A 16,117-nucleotide genomic window follows, 5' to 3' on the forward strand; every position below is an offset into this window, starting at 1 on the left:
CAGAAGCGCATTTATGAGGTCAGACACTGATATGTTGGACGAGAAGCCCTGGCTCACAGTCTCCGCTCTAATTCATCCCAAAGGTGTTCTATCGGGTTGAGGTCAGGACTCCGTGCAGGCCAGTCAAGTTCTTCCACACCAAATTCGCTCTTTCATGTCTGTATGGACCTTGCTTTGTGCACTGGTGCGCAGTCATGTTGGAACAGAAAGGGGCCATCCCCAAACTGTTCCCACAAAGTTGGGAGCATGAAATTGTCCAAAATCTCTTGGTATGCTGAAGCATTAAGAGTTCCTTTCACTGGAACTAAGGGGCCGAGCCCAACTCCTGAAAAACAACCCCACACCATAATCCCCCCTCCACCAAACTTTACACTCAGCACATGACATGTACCGTTCTCCTGGCAACCGCCAAACCCAGACTCGTCCATCGGATTGCCAGACGGAGATGCGTGATTTGTCACTCCAGAGAACACGCCTCCACTACTCTAGAGTCCAGTGGTGGCGTGCTTTACACCACTGCATCCGCGCTCTCTCTTTGCATTGCGCTTGGTGATGTAAGGCTTGGATGCAGCCATTCGGCCATGGAAACCCATTCCATGAAGCTCTCTACGCACTGTTCTTGAGCTAATGTGAAGGCCACATGAAGTTTGGAGGTCTGTAGCGATTGAGAGTGTGCGACCTCTGCGCACTATGCGCCTCAGCCATGAAGTGATAGGCCACGTAAAATGACAGAGCGGGGTCAGCAGATGCTGAGTTGCTGTTTTTCCCAGTCGCTCCCACTTTGTTATAATACTGCTGACAGTCGACTGTGGAATATTTAGTAGTGAGGAAATTTCATGACTGGACTTGTTGCACAGGTGGCATCCTATAACGGTACCAGGCTGGAATTCACTGAGCTCCTAAGAGTGACCCATTCTTTCACAAATGTTTGTAGTAGCAGTCTGCATGCCTAGGTGCTTGTTTTTATACACCTGTGGCCATGGAAGTGATCGGAAAACACCTTAATACAATAATTTGGATGGGTGAGTAAATACATTTGGCAATATAGTGTAAGTGAATGAATTGCTCACATAAAACACACTGAATGGAAACAAGTATTGCTGCCAAGTGTATAAAATCAATGATAATAAATAAATGATATGCTTTAATTATAAACAGGAAAGCCTTTTCTGTTCTGTTTTGACTGGTCAGCAGTGCACAAAGGTCTATAAAGACATGGTTTGAGAAGTTTGATGCAGAGGAATACCACAAAGAGGCCTGACCTCGACCCCAGTAAAAATTCTGAATTGTTACCCTAGGCATTCCTGTCCGACATCAGTACCTGATCACAGAAATGCTGTTTTGACTGAATTGTCCTAAATTTTTGTTGAAACTATAATAGGTGCAACAGGGTGGCAGACACCACATTCATGCCCATGGTTTTTAAATGAAATGTCCATCAAGCTTGTGGTCAGGCGTCAACATACTTTTAACAATATACAGCATAGAGCTATGGCCAAAAATAGCATCCCTCATCCCCAGCAACAGTTTAGGAAGCCCCTCTCCTGTTATAGCATGGCTGTGCCCCTGTGTTATAACAGTCTCCTCATCAGAGACAGATTATTTGACAGGACACGTGTATAGAGAACTATTTACAACTTTATTGAATACCAAGATACAATACAGGCACAGTACAAGTGGGAGCTACACTAATCACTAATCAACATAGATGAACATGAACTCTAAACTGTACAAGGATTGCTAAAGCTAAAGCTAGCCTAACTGCTAAGGGAACAAGACACCATGGAACACACCAAGACAAGGACAAGACTGAGACTGAGATTCTACTAAGACCATGGACATCAAGGTAAGACTAGAGCTAGGCTGCACCAAGGAACATGGATTTCAAGGTCAGGCTACAAACATGAACGTCAAGGAGAGTTTAAGGCTAAGCTGTGCTATCCTGCTTTCACCTAATTTTACCCCAACAGCCCTCAACATGAGCAGGGGAGCATGGGTAACTTATACTACAAAACAGTGATTACACATGAAGGACCAGGTGATCATGATGAAGCTAAGGGCAAATCAAGAGGCAGAAGCGGAGACAATAGAGGTGTGGAACATCAACACTAAACCCAAGTTTATAGCTCACAGGTTGGAAACCAAAAGGTTTAAATGCATAATGCTACAACATATCGAATCTCAGCTCTGCCTTCCGACTGGGCTGGGCGGCTGCATGAACAACGATTGGCTGTTGTTCATAGGGTTAAAAGTAAAAAGTCAGATCATAGGTCCTCATAACTGGTGCAACTGTGGCCCCTACTGGCTGACTGATGGCGCCTGCACAGGGCTGAGGAATAATGCTGATGGGGGTGTGGCCCTCCGTACACAGTGCCAGTCGGTGTATGAACTCGAATCTTGCAGGTGAAAAAAGCAGTCTGTACTGGCTGTACATGCCGGAGGGGGCGTACGTCAGTTGAGAGACGTCCTCAGTCAGAGGTGAAGGGTCGAATCAGTATAGAGGACGCATTCAGGGTAATTGGACACGACTAGATTAGGGGAATTAAATCATATAATATAGAATTCAAGCCTTGACTAAATGTTTGCTAAGTATCATAAAAAACTAGATCATATAAACATCAAGGTATTAAGAGGAGGTGGCTTAGTGGGTAGCACTGTCACCTCACAGCAAGAAGGTCCTTGTTTCGATCCCCAGGCGGGGAGGTCCGGGTCCTCTCTGTGTGCAGTTTGCATGTTCTCCCTGTGTCTGCATGGCTTTCCTCCCACAGTCCAAAAACATGCAGTCAGGTTAATTGGAGACACTGAATTGCCCTTTAAGTGAATGGGTGTGTGTATGTGTGTGTGTCTGCCCTGCGATGGACTGGCGCCCCCGTCCAGGGTGTTACTGTGTGCCTTGCGCCCATTGAAAAGCTGGAATAGGCTCCAGCTCCCACCTCCCCATGACCCTAATTGGATAAGCGGATAAGAAAATAAATGAATGTTTAGTGCCCGTATGTGTTTTGCCATAAGGTTTAATAAGGGTATGACTGCAACCATTAATAAAGAACATGGGACAATGGTCTAAAGCCAAGGTCAGGAACGAAACAAGCTATCACCTAAAGCTAAGAGAAAATTTGTAAGTATTGCAATAATTTTGTAAGAATTTAACTTACTGACATTTGAATTTGGTGTTTATTGTATTTAAACAATAAAACTCCAGTTGTACCATAATGTCTTGTTTTGGGGTGGCAACATATGGAATCAAATAGATATTTTGGTGTCTTCTAGCTAGCTAACTAACTCAGACCATTGATTTAAACGTTATTTCCGGACATTATGAACTGAAGATGGCAGAACCAAGGATCTGAGCTGTTTTTAATCAATGAACCAGTAAACGAACCCAATGAAATGAAATGGAAGGGGAAATCAAACCACTGCTCCACAGTTGTTATATCATCTCCATGTTATTTTCTGTCAAATGAAGAGCGAGTGAACTTACAGTATGTACAGATTAAGTGTAGTGGACTTTCTGTCCAGGGAGTTTAAGAGGGGCTTTTCATGGTAAGGTAACCAGTGACAGGTTTTCTGATTTATACCTCACAGTGTTCTGCGTAGTCAGAATAAGAGATGGTGACATCAATTCCTGTATTTGCTTTTTACATCAGAGAGTAAGCTGCAGTAAGAGATAGAGAACTGAGGAGTGTACATATGTGTAATCAGAGATGCTGGCCGCTCTGAACATCTGTCAGCATTGCAATAAGTCAGAGGAATACCTGAAGCTTAATGTCATAGACCATTCATACACTATGACTAAGTGGTTCACTTTTTATTGCTGCGTGCCTGCGGTTTTATAGTGTAGATTTTGTATGCTAGTTTTGCAGTGATATTTACTTAACTTTTATTGTTGATCTTTGTCTAACAAAGCTTAACAATGTACAGCATAAAAATACACAAATATACACATATTTATGTTAATGATACTCAGTTGAATTCAAATGTTCACACAAGTGCAAGATACACTGATCAGCCATAACATTAAAACCACCTCCTTGTTGCTACACGTACTGTCCATTTTATCAGCTCCACTTACCATATAGGAGCACTTTGTAGTTACTGACTGTAGTTCTACAATTATTGCCACAGAGCAGGTATTATTTAGGTGGTGGATCATTCTCAGCACTGCAGTGACACTGACATGGTGGTGGTGTGTTAGTGTGTGTTGTGCTGGTATGAGTGGATCAGAAACAGCAGCGCTGCTGGAGTTTTTAAATACCGTGTCCACTCACTGTCCACTCTATTAGACACTCCTACGTAATTGGTCCACCTTGTAGATGAAAAGTCAGAGACGGTCGCTCATCTATTGCTGCTGTTTGAGTTGGTCATCTTCTAGACCTTCATCAGTGGTCACAGGACGCTGACCATGAGGCGCTGTTAGATGGAGATTTTTGGTTGGTGGACTATTCTCAGTCCAGCAGTGACAGTGAGGTGTTTAAAAACTCCATCAGCGCTGCTGTGTCTGATCCACTCATACCAGCACAACACACACTAACGCACCACCATGGTCAGTGTCACTGCAGTGATGAGAATGATCCACCACCTAAATAATACTTGCTCTGTGGAGGTCCTGGGAGAGTCCTGATCATTGAAGAACAGCATGAAAGGGGGCTAACAAAGCATGCAGAGAAATGTCAGTAATTGTAGAATTACAAAGTGCTTCTATATGGCAAGTAGAGCTGATAAAATGGACAGTGTGTGTAAAAAACAAGGAGGTGGTTTTAATGTTATGGCTGATCTGTGTATTTAACCAAGGTAGAACTGGTCACAATATTGGTGACCAGTTCCAGAAGGTTGACCAGAAGGTTGTCATAAAGTAGTAAGTCACAAATCATCTTTGCTTGCTGAGACTTAGACTTGTCTAAGATCCTCATTTTATACCCAATGATGATACCCTCACCTGTTAACAATTGATTTGCTTATTGTTGACTTAAAGACTACAGATTTATTAAAGAATTCATTAAGAGCACATTGATATGACTACAGTAAATAAATAAACGAGAACGCAATGCCCCGAGACTGATCGGCGCCCTGTCCAGTATGTGTTCCTTTGTTTCTGCCCACTGCGCCATGCCCTTGCTAATTCAAATTTCCAATACTTTTTTGATAAGATTAGGTTGGCATATTTAGCTGTTGGAAATCAGCTAATGGTGCATTTGCCATGACCAAATGAGAAAGTTATCCCAGCTTAAGCGTTCGCTTACAAGAGGGTCAATCAGTAATTAATCCTCTTCATTCAGTTATGTCCAGGATTGCTTTGTTCTTCATTCGTCCGAGCATTTTTCCTTTGCTTTGAATGTAACAAAAAGGACTCGAATAGTTTCCATGAGTGGTAAAAAACACTCATGAGTTTCCACATTAGTGAAAATGGCACCAATGGGGATAATAAAATTCATTCTCCAGCTTATGTTTAATAATTACGGATGTAAACGTCCTTGTTTTCCTCATTTGACAGTAGTTACCGTAACTAAGTTTGTGTTGAGCGAGCTTGTTTACTGGCACCATGGGATTCTAAAGCCTCCCAGTCACTCATTCTAGAATGCTTTCAGTGTATGTGAGGATGGACTAGAGAGTATCAGCTGTCGGCACAGACGCAGCGTGGAGTGATGCCATGGTCCGGAAATAGCATCAGGGCTTGTATAAAGGCACACACGCTCGCCCGGGCATCTGCACACAGGGGCAACAGACATCAAGAGACAGACTCAAGTTTGCTACGAGCTGAACCAGTTGACGGACGAAAGTACACAGATCAAGAATGCGTGTCTGTACAGTTCTGGAAAAGCAGGGTGGCTCTGTGGTGGGCGCTGAGCTGAGCTGCAGCGTCCGGGAGGACAATGTTTCACAGAGGGAGAGCTACACCGCTGACTGGCACAGCGTCAACATGAAAACACAGCATGAGGACCGGTAAGCAGATCATTTCATGTAATGTACTTAGAGTTTGATGATGTAACAGGTGTATACAGTAATATTGGTCCAGTGAAGGTGCTGGACTGGTAATCGAAAGGTCGCTGGTTCGAGCCACACTGCCAGGCCACTGTTGGGTCCTTGAGCAAGGTCCTTAACCCTCAATCGCTTAGACAATGCACTGTCACAGTACTGTAAGTTACTTTGGATAAAAGCATCGGCTAAATGCCGAAAATGTAACCCAATTAAACAACTATGGGATGAATTAGAACCATGACTGTAAGTTAGGCTTCTTATCCAACATTGCTGCCTGAATTTACATGCATAAACACGTCTTTTAAATTAGCTAACTTAAAAAAATTGCTTGTTTTAACAACTACTTACCAATTAGCCTTTTAACAACAGCGAAATAAGAGTTAAGCAAAGCCTAACTAGCTAGCTACTGTCTGACTATAGCTAATAGTAGCGCAATAACAGCATATCCTTATTTACTATTATTTATAAGCTAGCTAAATGTTAACATATTTGAATAACGGCGCTCAGGTGGTTTGGTTGGGCGCCTACACGAACAACGATTGGGTGTTGTTATAGGGTGGTGCCGGATGGGACCTCATAACTGATGCAATTGCGACCTCTGCTGGCTGGTTGATGGCGCCTGCGAGAGACCAGAGACGAGGGATTATGCGTTGATCAGGGTGTGGCTCTCCGTACACAAAGCTGATCCGCATATGAACTCGCCTCGTGCACACGTTTCGGAGGGTGCGTGTGTCAGTCTCGGCTCTCGTCAACCAGGGTGGAGGTCAACATCAGTAGAGAGGAAGCGTATTGCAATTGGGTTATTGGATACGACTGTAAAATCTGACAAAACGCTATGAATAGTTTGTCATATTTGAGTCCGGACTCACTTTTCTAGCTAGATGTTTAGCTGTAGCTCATACTACGCTTCATTTAGATCTGATAATTGGATCTTAATTGAATCTTAAGGGTTATAATATAAATTAACTAAGTTTTTTTTACTGGTTACAGCAAACAACTGGACAAAAATAGAAAGGGGCAAATACTTTTGCACATTTACATTTTCGGCATTTAGCAGACGCCTTCATCCAAAGCGACTTACAGTACTGTGACAGTATACAGTCTGAGCAACAACAGCAGCAACCTGGCAGTGGTGGGGCTCAAACCTGCAACCTTCTGTTTACTAGTTCAGTACTTTGACTGCTAGGCTACAACTGCACAGCACTGTATTACTTACCTAATGAATGTAAACGTAATCAAAAGCTGGGCGGCTCGGTGGGTAGCACTTTCCCCCTCACAGCAAGAAGGTCCTGGGTTCGATTCCCAGACGGGGCGGTCCGGGTCCTTTCTGCGTGGAGTTTGCATGTTCTCCCTGTGTCTGGGTGGGTTTCCACACACAGTCCAAAAACATGCAGTCAGGTTTATTGGAGACACTGAATTGCCCTATAGGTGAATGGGTGTGTGTGTGTGTGTGTGTGTGTGTGTGTCCAGGGTGTTACTGTGTGCCTTGCGCCCATTGAAAAGCTGGGATAGGCTCCAGCAGTTAAGAAAGTGAGTGGGTAATCAAAAGCTTCAGTTTTTAACCATCCTCTTCCTCTTTTACGCTTCCTTCCACAGCCAGTCCATGCTAATGTCCGACAGTTCCCGGCACGAGACGCTTTCCCGTTACTGGCGCGCCCGTCCCCTTTCCCAGCAGTGCCCCTCAGGCGTCCTGCGCGTAGGCACCGTGGAATCGGGAATCGGAGAGCACCAGCTGCTGCCCCACCGAAACACGCTCCCCCTGCCCATCTTCAAGCCTGCCGAGCTGGGTACGAGGCTCGGACGTGGTGCCCCCCACGGCCTGGAAGACGTATCCCGTCCCCAAGTGTCTGATGGGGTATGCCTGGGCAAGAGAGACGTCCTGGAGATCACGCGAGACCTGCCTCCCGTCAAACCCATTCGCATGGAGTTCACCAAAGCACCCAGAACCCTGGGCAGATCCATGTCTCAGGAGGCCCAGAGAGGATAAAGAGAGAGAAAGGAGGGCAGCTAAAGATTGTGAGGATTTTGAACTGTGAAAGTGATAAAGTGATAAGAAAAAGGGACTGAACGTGCAAATGTAGCTAAACAATGTAACTGTAAATGTGCTACACCCTTCCTTATCCTGCTAATATTTGACGCAGATGAATATGTACATATTTTTTTGTCTAGATCTTTATTTTTGTATTGAGGCTTTATATAGTACAGCATTATTTTGATTGGTTGGCGTATCAGGCATGTTTCCTTGCTAAAAAGGACATTTTGGCAAGAGAAAGAGAAAAGAATGAGAGATCATGAGAGACACAGAGAGATTCTGGTTCATTTTCTATTATTTATCCTATAGTAATAGACCTTGTGTCACAATGTATGGGCAAAATGTTAAATGCACTACGTATTACTAGTTAAATCATCAGTTGTCTTTATCTAATATGGTTAATGTACCACTAATCAATAAACAATTAATCGAATCCACTTTTGTTTTGAGTGTTTTTGTGTCTAATGTATCTAAGGTCATATAACACTGTAAAGATACAGCTACAAGCACTACAACCCCAAATCAGAAAAAGTTGGGACAGTATGGAAAATACAAATACAATAAGAATGCAGTGTTTCATACCTTTACTTTGACTTTTATTCAATTGCAGACAGTTTGAAACCACAACATTTCATGTTTCATGTGGTCAACTTCATTTGATATTTTAATTATACATCCATTACTGCATTTCAGGTCTTCAACACATTCCAAAACAGTTGTGATGCGGGCAATTTAGGGCTGATGATTGAATAATGATTGAAATATTTAAAAACAATGTACCTCAAAGAAAGATTGAAATGGATTTGCATATTCCTCCCTCTACAGTGCATAATATCAATAAATGATTCAAGGAATCTGGAGGAATTTCAGTGTGTAAAGGCCAAGGGCGCAAGCTTAAGCTGAACGAATCCTCAGACGGCACTGCATCAAGAACCGCCACTCAACAATAGCTGATATAACCACATGGGTGAGGGATTACTTTGGCAAACCTTTGTCAAGCACTACAATACAGAGTTACATGCACAAATGTCACTTAAAACTTTACTGTGCAAAAAAGAAGCCTTATGTTAACCATGTCCAGAAGAGGTGTCGATTTCTCTGGGCTCGGAGGCATCTAGGATGCACCATCACACAGTGGAAACGTGTATTGTGGTCAGATGAATCAGCATTCCCGGTTGTTTTGAAAAAAAATGGACACCGAGTGCACTGGACCAAAGACAAAAAGGACCATCCAGACTGTTATCAGGAACAAGTCCAAAAGTCAGAGTCTGTCATAGTATGGGGCTGTGTCCGTGCCCTTGGCAAAGGTCATTTACACTTCTGTGATGCAGCATTAATGCAGAAAAGTACATTGAGATCTTAGAGCAACATATGCTGCCTTCAAGACGTCATCTTTTCCAGGGACGTCCATGCATTTTTCAACCACATGCTGCACACATTACAAAGGCATGGCTGCGGAAGAAGAGGGTACGAGTACTGGACTGGCCTGCCTGCAGTCCTGACCTGTCCCCAATAGAGAATGTGTGGAGAATTTGGAACAAAAAATGCGACAACGACGACCCCGTACTGTTGTACATCTTAAGACGTGTTTGCAGGAAGAATGAGACAAAATAAAAGCTGAAACACTAAATCACTTGGTCTCCTCGGTGCCAAAACGTCTTTTAAGTGTGCTGAAAAGAAACGGCAACATTACAAAGTGGTAAATGCTTTACTGTCCCAACTTTTTTGGAATGTGTTGCAGACCTGAAATGCAGGAATGGATGTTTATTAATAAATGAAATGAAACATGAAACATATCAGGTTCATCCTGTCTGCAATCAAATAAAAGTCAAAGTAAATGTACTGTTGTTACCATATCATTATGACTGAGCATTCACTTCATTATCTTTGTAATAATGGTTGTTCTAACATTAGAAACACCATGAAAGACAAGCCAGGCAGAGTGAGGCAAAGGGAATTGGTGGTGGCGGTGGTGGTTTGGTGGTGGGGGCGGGCATTCAGAACACACTGTTCCTTGGCGTCACTCCATTTGGTTTAGTGTAACAGACCTTCAAAAGTCCTCTTCTCTGACAGTCTACAACAACAGAACTATAGATAGAAATACTACAAAATGTAAAGTTGTGGGTAAAATTGTGAATATTGTCCAGGCAGGTATTGTGATTTTAGCTGAGTGATATTTCTTGACCACCTAAGGGATATAATCGATCCCTCTCTTTATCCATTCATCTCTCTCTATCTATCCATCCATCCATCCATCTCTACCTATCCATCCATCCATCCATCCATCCATCCATCTCTCTCTACCCATCCATCCATCCATCCATCCCTACCTATCCATCCATCCATCTCTCTCTATATCTATGAAAAATGTAAACAACATTATTTTATTCTTTAATTTTTAAATATATCAAATTTCAGATATTAACACAGGTGTTAAAAATAAAATTGTCTACTACAAATTGCACCCATTTTTATTATAGAATATACAGCTATGGGTTGGAAAGATTTTAAGCAACATTAAACTCCTAATATAAGCACATAAGTATCTGCCTAAAATTTTGCACAATGATCAGATGTCACAAAAACTAGAGCTCTTTGGCAATAACTCCGGTATGGAAGGGGGAACCTTTTTCAGGGCTGCATTTTTGCAGACTGCACTAAGGCACTATGAATCTTAAAATAAAACAAACAGAATGTAAAATTTTGTAAAATGTCCATTAAACGTACCTTGGAAAATTAAAGCCAAGTGAAAGGGGGGAAATAAAAAAACAATAATTTGCAAATATGAATGGCTAATCATTTGTGTAATTTCATATTTAAAATGTGTGTGCGTGTGTGTGTGTGTGTGTGTTTATAAGTGAGTGTGTGATGAAGTATGCATGTGTGCCCTTATGTAACCCAAGTGCTGAGCAGGGCTATTACATAACCAGCATTACAAACATACTGGTCATTGCCTGACAACAACGACAACAAAAACAACCACACACAAAGTAAAGCAATACAGCCTTTTACTTTCATTTGCAAAGAAATGCAGTTTAATTTACTGTAAAATATTGAAAAAATGTAATTCAATTATTGTTATAAAAGTGTTTAGGATGTAGGGTTGTAGACTAGACTAGATTCATTAAGATTCATGATGTCCAAGACAATGGATAGTCTAACCAATGGTCTATTACTATAGTCCACTACCATTGACACATGAGGAAAAAAAAAAAGTTGGGGAAAGTGGGTGTGGAATGCATGTTGGTTTGAACTTAAACTAAAAGTTTCCACTGTGTGATGGTCCATCCTAGATGGCCCCGTGCCCAGAGAAGTCGACGCCGCTTCTGGAGATGGTTAACATAAGGCTTCTTTTTTGCACAGTAAAGTTGTAAGTGGCATTTGTGCATGTAACTCTGTATTGTAGTGCTTAACAAAGGTTTGCCAGAGTAATCCCTCACCCATGTGGTTATATCAGCTATTGTTGAGTGGCGGTTCTTGATGCAGTGCCGTCTCAGGGATGGAAGATCACAGGCGTTCAGCTTAAGCTTGCGCTCTTGTCCTTTACGCACTGAAATTCCTCCTGATTCCTTGAATGGTTTAATGATATTATGCACTGTAGAGGGAGAAATATGCAAATCCCTTCCAATCTTTCTTTGAGGTGTTTTTAAATATTTCAACCATTTTCTCACACATTTGTTGACAAACTGGAGATCCTCTGATCATCTTTGCTCATCAAAGACTCAGCCTTTCCTGATTGTATCTGTACTTTAGCCTAAAGTTGTGCTTGCTTTAGTTTAGATCAGTTTAGTTAATCTGACTTCAGCCTACGACTAGTTTAATTTGGCTTTTCGTTTATGCATGTTGGTTTAAACTTAGTTTGACATATGATTCTCTCAAAAAATCCTTAGCCCATGCCCTAAACTCCCACTGGGAGTAAATCACACTCTGGGGTCTGCTTGCAAGTGAGACTAACGACAAGTACAGCTTAAGCACTTAAAAATCTAACATGTTATTTTGGCTGATTGACTACATTTTGGTCAGAAAAATAAGAGTATGTTTTATTTTAGGCTAAACCTCTGAGTAAGAGCACACAAATGCTTTAATGTTGATGAGATCCAGCTCTGAATTCGTGTTTCGTTTAATCCAGTCACATTGCATGTTGCGTGAGTGTATTAAATAATGTTACAGAAACAGTTTGATAATTATAAACTCTGACTCATTCTCACATGGTCAGCGTACCATTTACTGACCTCTGCTGTTTAGATTGATTTAGATACTTCTACTGCCTTCACAAAGTATCATCTTTCCAGTTTTCTTTTTTTTTTTAAATACAACCCCAAATCAGAAAAAGTTGGGACAGCATGGAAAAAAAAAAAAAAAAAAAAGTTTTACATTTACTTTAACTTATGTGATTGCTCAACTTAATTTCATTTACTAATAAACATCCATTCCTGCATTTCAGGTCTGCAACACATTCCAAAACAGTTGGGACAGTAAAGCATTTACCACTTTGTAATGTTGCCATTCCTTTTCACCACACTTAAAAGACGTTTTGGCACCGAGGATACCAAGTGATTTAGTGTTTCAGCTTTTATTTTGTCTCATTCTTCCTGCAAACACGTCTTAACATGTGTAACAGTACAGGGTCGTCGTTGTCGCATTTTTCCTTTCAAAATTCTCTATTGGGGACAGGTCAGGACTGCAAGCAGGCCAGTCCAGTACCCGTACCCTCTTCTTCCACAGCCATGCCTTTGTAATGTGTGCAGCATGTGGTTTTGCATCGTCTTGTTGAAAAATGCTGGACGTCCCTGGAAAAGATGACGTCTTGAAGGCAGCATATGTTGCTCTAAGATCTCAATGTACTTTTCTGTATTAATGCTGCATCACAGAAGTGTAAATGACCTTCACCAAGGGCGCTGACACAGCTCCATACCATGACAGACCCTGGCTTTTGGACTTATTGCTGATAACAGTCTGGATGGTCTTTTTCGTCTTTGGTCCAGAGCACTATTTTTTCCAAAAAAAGACCTGGAATGCTGATTCATCTGATCATCTTTGCTCATCAAAGACTCAGCCTTTCCTGGATGCTGCTTTTGTACTAAACCATAATTACAATCACCTGTTTAAAATCGCATAATTATTTCGTTTTTTTCACCTCATTACTAGCCCTAAATTGCCCCCATCCCAACTTTTTTTGCAATATAACGCAGGCCCGAAATGCAGGAATGAAAAAACTTGCTGTAGAATCAATGAAACCAAAAACTTTATTTAGTAATTTAGTAAACGAGTCAAGTAGTACGGTCAAACTAAAGAGTCGTCAAAGGTGACGAACTCAAACAGGTTTACTGTGAACTTAATAAATAAAATACAAAACCTAGTGATGAGGGGTAAATATCTTCTCTCTAGTTGCTTTATATAAAAATATATATATATTCATCCACTTTCTTTCTTGTGTTTATCTTTCTTTGAGGTACATTGTTTTTAAATATTTCAATCATTTTCTCACACATTTGTTGACAAACTGGAGATCCTCTGATCATCTTTGCTCATCAAAGACTCAGCCTTTCCTGATTGTATCTGTACTTTAGCCTAAAGTTGTGCTTGCTTTAGTTTAGATCAGTTTAGTTAATCTGACTTCAGCCTACGCCTAGTTTAATTTAGCTTTGTGTTTATGCATGTTGGTTTAAACTTAGTTTGACATATGATTCTCTCAAAAAATCCTTAGCCCATGCCCTAACTTGACTAACGACAAGTACAGCTTAAGCACTTAAAAATCTAACATGTTATTTTGGCCGATCGACTACATTTTGGTCGGAAAAATTAGAGTACATTTTATTTTAGGCTAAACCTAAAACTTTATTTAGTAATCTAGTAAACAAGTCAAGTAGTACGGTCAAACTAAAGAGTCGTCAAAGGTGACGAACTCAAACAGGTTTACTTTAAACTTAGACGTTAGACGTCACTGATGATCGGAGGCACGCAGAAATTTTTACTCTCTCACTAATATAATACATAATATGATAATGTGCTACTGAGGAGAGTAAAGTAGTGATGGGTAGATGAAGCCTCATTGAAGCTTTTGAAGCTTATTCCTGATTGTGCTGAAAATTTGAAGCGTTGGAAATGGACATCAGAGCAGAGTGACACCTAGTGGCTGTAATTATGTATTGCATGTATTGAACCCTCGGTGGTTTAATGGATCTTTACTTATTAAAGCGTTGAAATTTGTCATGTAACAATTTTGAGACTCTATAGAGTGATCAGGGGTTTAACTGTCTCTTAAATAATGTCAGTGAGATAAAAAAAAACGGCACCAAAGCTTTGAATCAGTCCCACCCAGTTCTGGTGATTCATTGACGTTTTCGAAGCTTCCGAAGTCATAATAACGTGAAAGTAGGGACTTCAATCAATCGATACACTGAGTCGACTCTGAATTTTCAGTGTTACAAAAGTGAAATCAAGCTTCAATGCCTCGGTATCGAATCTCTCATCCCTAGAGTAAAATCACCGCAGAAAATAACTCTTTCTTTCCCTAACAGTGGAAATTACCTCGGGCAGTGCCCTACCGTCGCCCCGCTATGCGGCTTGACGTTACCGTCTTTCCCTAACAAACTAACAAGCATGGCTGCACGCTCGTCTGTTTAAATGCAGGCGGGGACAGGCGTCCGTCTTCAGTAATGATCTTCAGCTGTCTGATTCGCGCTAAGCTTGCTGGGAGTTGGAGTTCCCGCAGACCGCGCACGCCTACAGCTGGACTCCCTACGAGTCATTCTATAATTTGGGGTACATTCCATGTCCAGTGATAATAATTATATTTATTCTAACAATTTTCTTTAAAAATTTCATATTTTACCTATTAATGGAAAACATGTTGTAATATCACAAAAACATTATGTGCATCCTATCCTTCATTTAACTTGAAATTTGTCATGATGTTCCTAAATGAACAGTTTTTGCTGTGTCTGTTTTTTAAGTTGAGGGTGCCTTGGTTTCAAAATAATGAATAAAATTATTAAGGGCATCAACATCTTTTTTTAAATTTATTTCAATAGTTTAAATACTAAAGAAAAATAATATTTTATATTTTAAATATCTCTTTTAAATAATTTAAATATATTTATTTATTATTGTCCGCAAATATATCAAACGTTGCCATGGTGATGGTGGACGCTGGCGCATTTGGCTGCCGCTACCGTTACCGTATTTTATTGTATTTTTATCGTTTTTCGTTTTCATCTTTTTACACACCTTGTGGATCTATTTCTTTTATGTTACTTTTGATACTTTTATTTGTGCTTTTGATACTTTTTGTTCTTTCTACTGTACATCGCGTCTGCGGCCGGTGGTGAACGGTGGATGAGTTTTCCTGGGATCGGCACGATGTTGAACTATTCCGTTGACCAGCTGAGGAAGTTCAACAACTGCACTACTCCATCGTGTATTTCAGTCATCAAACAGCTTGGACTCCTTCGCCGGCCTCGTTATATTCACAGGGGCTCCCGGAGAAAGCTTGTTTATCTTCGAAACGGTAACGCTATTCCATCCTTCTGGTCAGCCGTGCGCACTGTCGCTCCGCAAACACGTCATCAGAGCGCTGCTGCCTTGCACACCAGTAGCGGTGTAGTCTCCATGACAACGCTGTCCACGGAGTGGGATGGGAAACGCGGAGTGGACTTAGCAAATCTCCGTTCTCTTCCTCGTTCCTCACAGCCAACTACACAACAATACCACTTGAAAATGGCATTGCTTAATGTTCGTTCACTCAACACAAAAAGTACTGTACTTAGTGAATTTATATCTGACAGTGAACTAGACTTTTTCTGTCTCACTGAAACTTGGCATAAACCCTTGGATTATTTTACGTTAAATCAGACCACGCCAATGGGATACTCGTATATTGATGAACCTCGTATGGAAGGGCGAGGTGGTGGTGTTGCTGCAGTCTATAGGGATGATATTAAAATAACCACTTTGTCTTTTCCTGCTGCTCTTTCTTTTGAACACCTGGCTTTCAAGTTGTCAGGGCCTACTCCTCTGGTCACTGCTGTAGTTTATCGTCCGCCAAAGCCAAACGCTTCCTTTCTCTCTGATTTTTCAGATTTTTTAACCCAGCTTAGTGCCCTCTCATCC

General features: G+C 41.3%; 1 protein-coding gene across 1 annotated transcript; it reads left to right on the plus strand.

Moving 5' to 3' along the window:
• Window positions 1–5,716: 5,716 nt before the first annotated feature.
• tcap (titin-cap (telethonin)) lies at window positions 5,717–8,438 on the plus strand. The gene is made up of 2 exons (XM_063018841.1): window positions 5,717–5,937; window positions 7,570–8,438. Exons 1-2 carry the CDS (start codon window positions 5,789–5,791, stop codon window positions 7,958–7,960), a joined length of 540 nt encoding a protein of 179 aa, XP_062874911.1. The 5' UTR covers window positions 5,717–5,788; the 3' UTR covers window positions 7,961–8,438.
• Window positions 8,439–16,117: the final 7,679 nt, after the last annotated feature.

The sequence above is a fragment of the Trichomycterus rosablanca genome, chromosome 22 (genome assembly GCF_030014385.1).
Source record: "Trichomycterus rosablanca isolate fTriRos1 chromosome 22, fTriRos1.hap1, whole genome shotgun sequence".
Lineage (NCBI taxonomy): Eukaryota > Metazoa > Chordata > Actinopteri > Siluriformes > Trichomycteridae > Trichomycterus > Trichomycterus rosablanca.

Bases quoted from the DNA above. Each gene is read 5' to 3' on its own strand.
- tcap (XM_063018841.1), top strand. From the start codon at position 5,789: ATGCGTGTCTGTACAGTTCTGGAAAAGCAGGGTGGCTCTGTGGTGGGC. The intron at 5,938-7,569 runs GTAAGCAGATCA...TTCCTTCCACAG, and splicing joins AAAACACAGCATGAGGACCG to CCAGTCCATGCTAATGTCCG.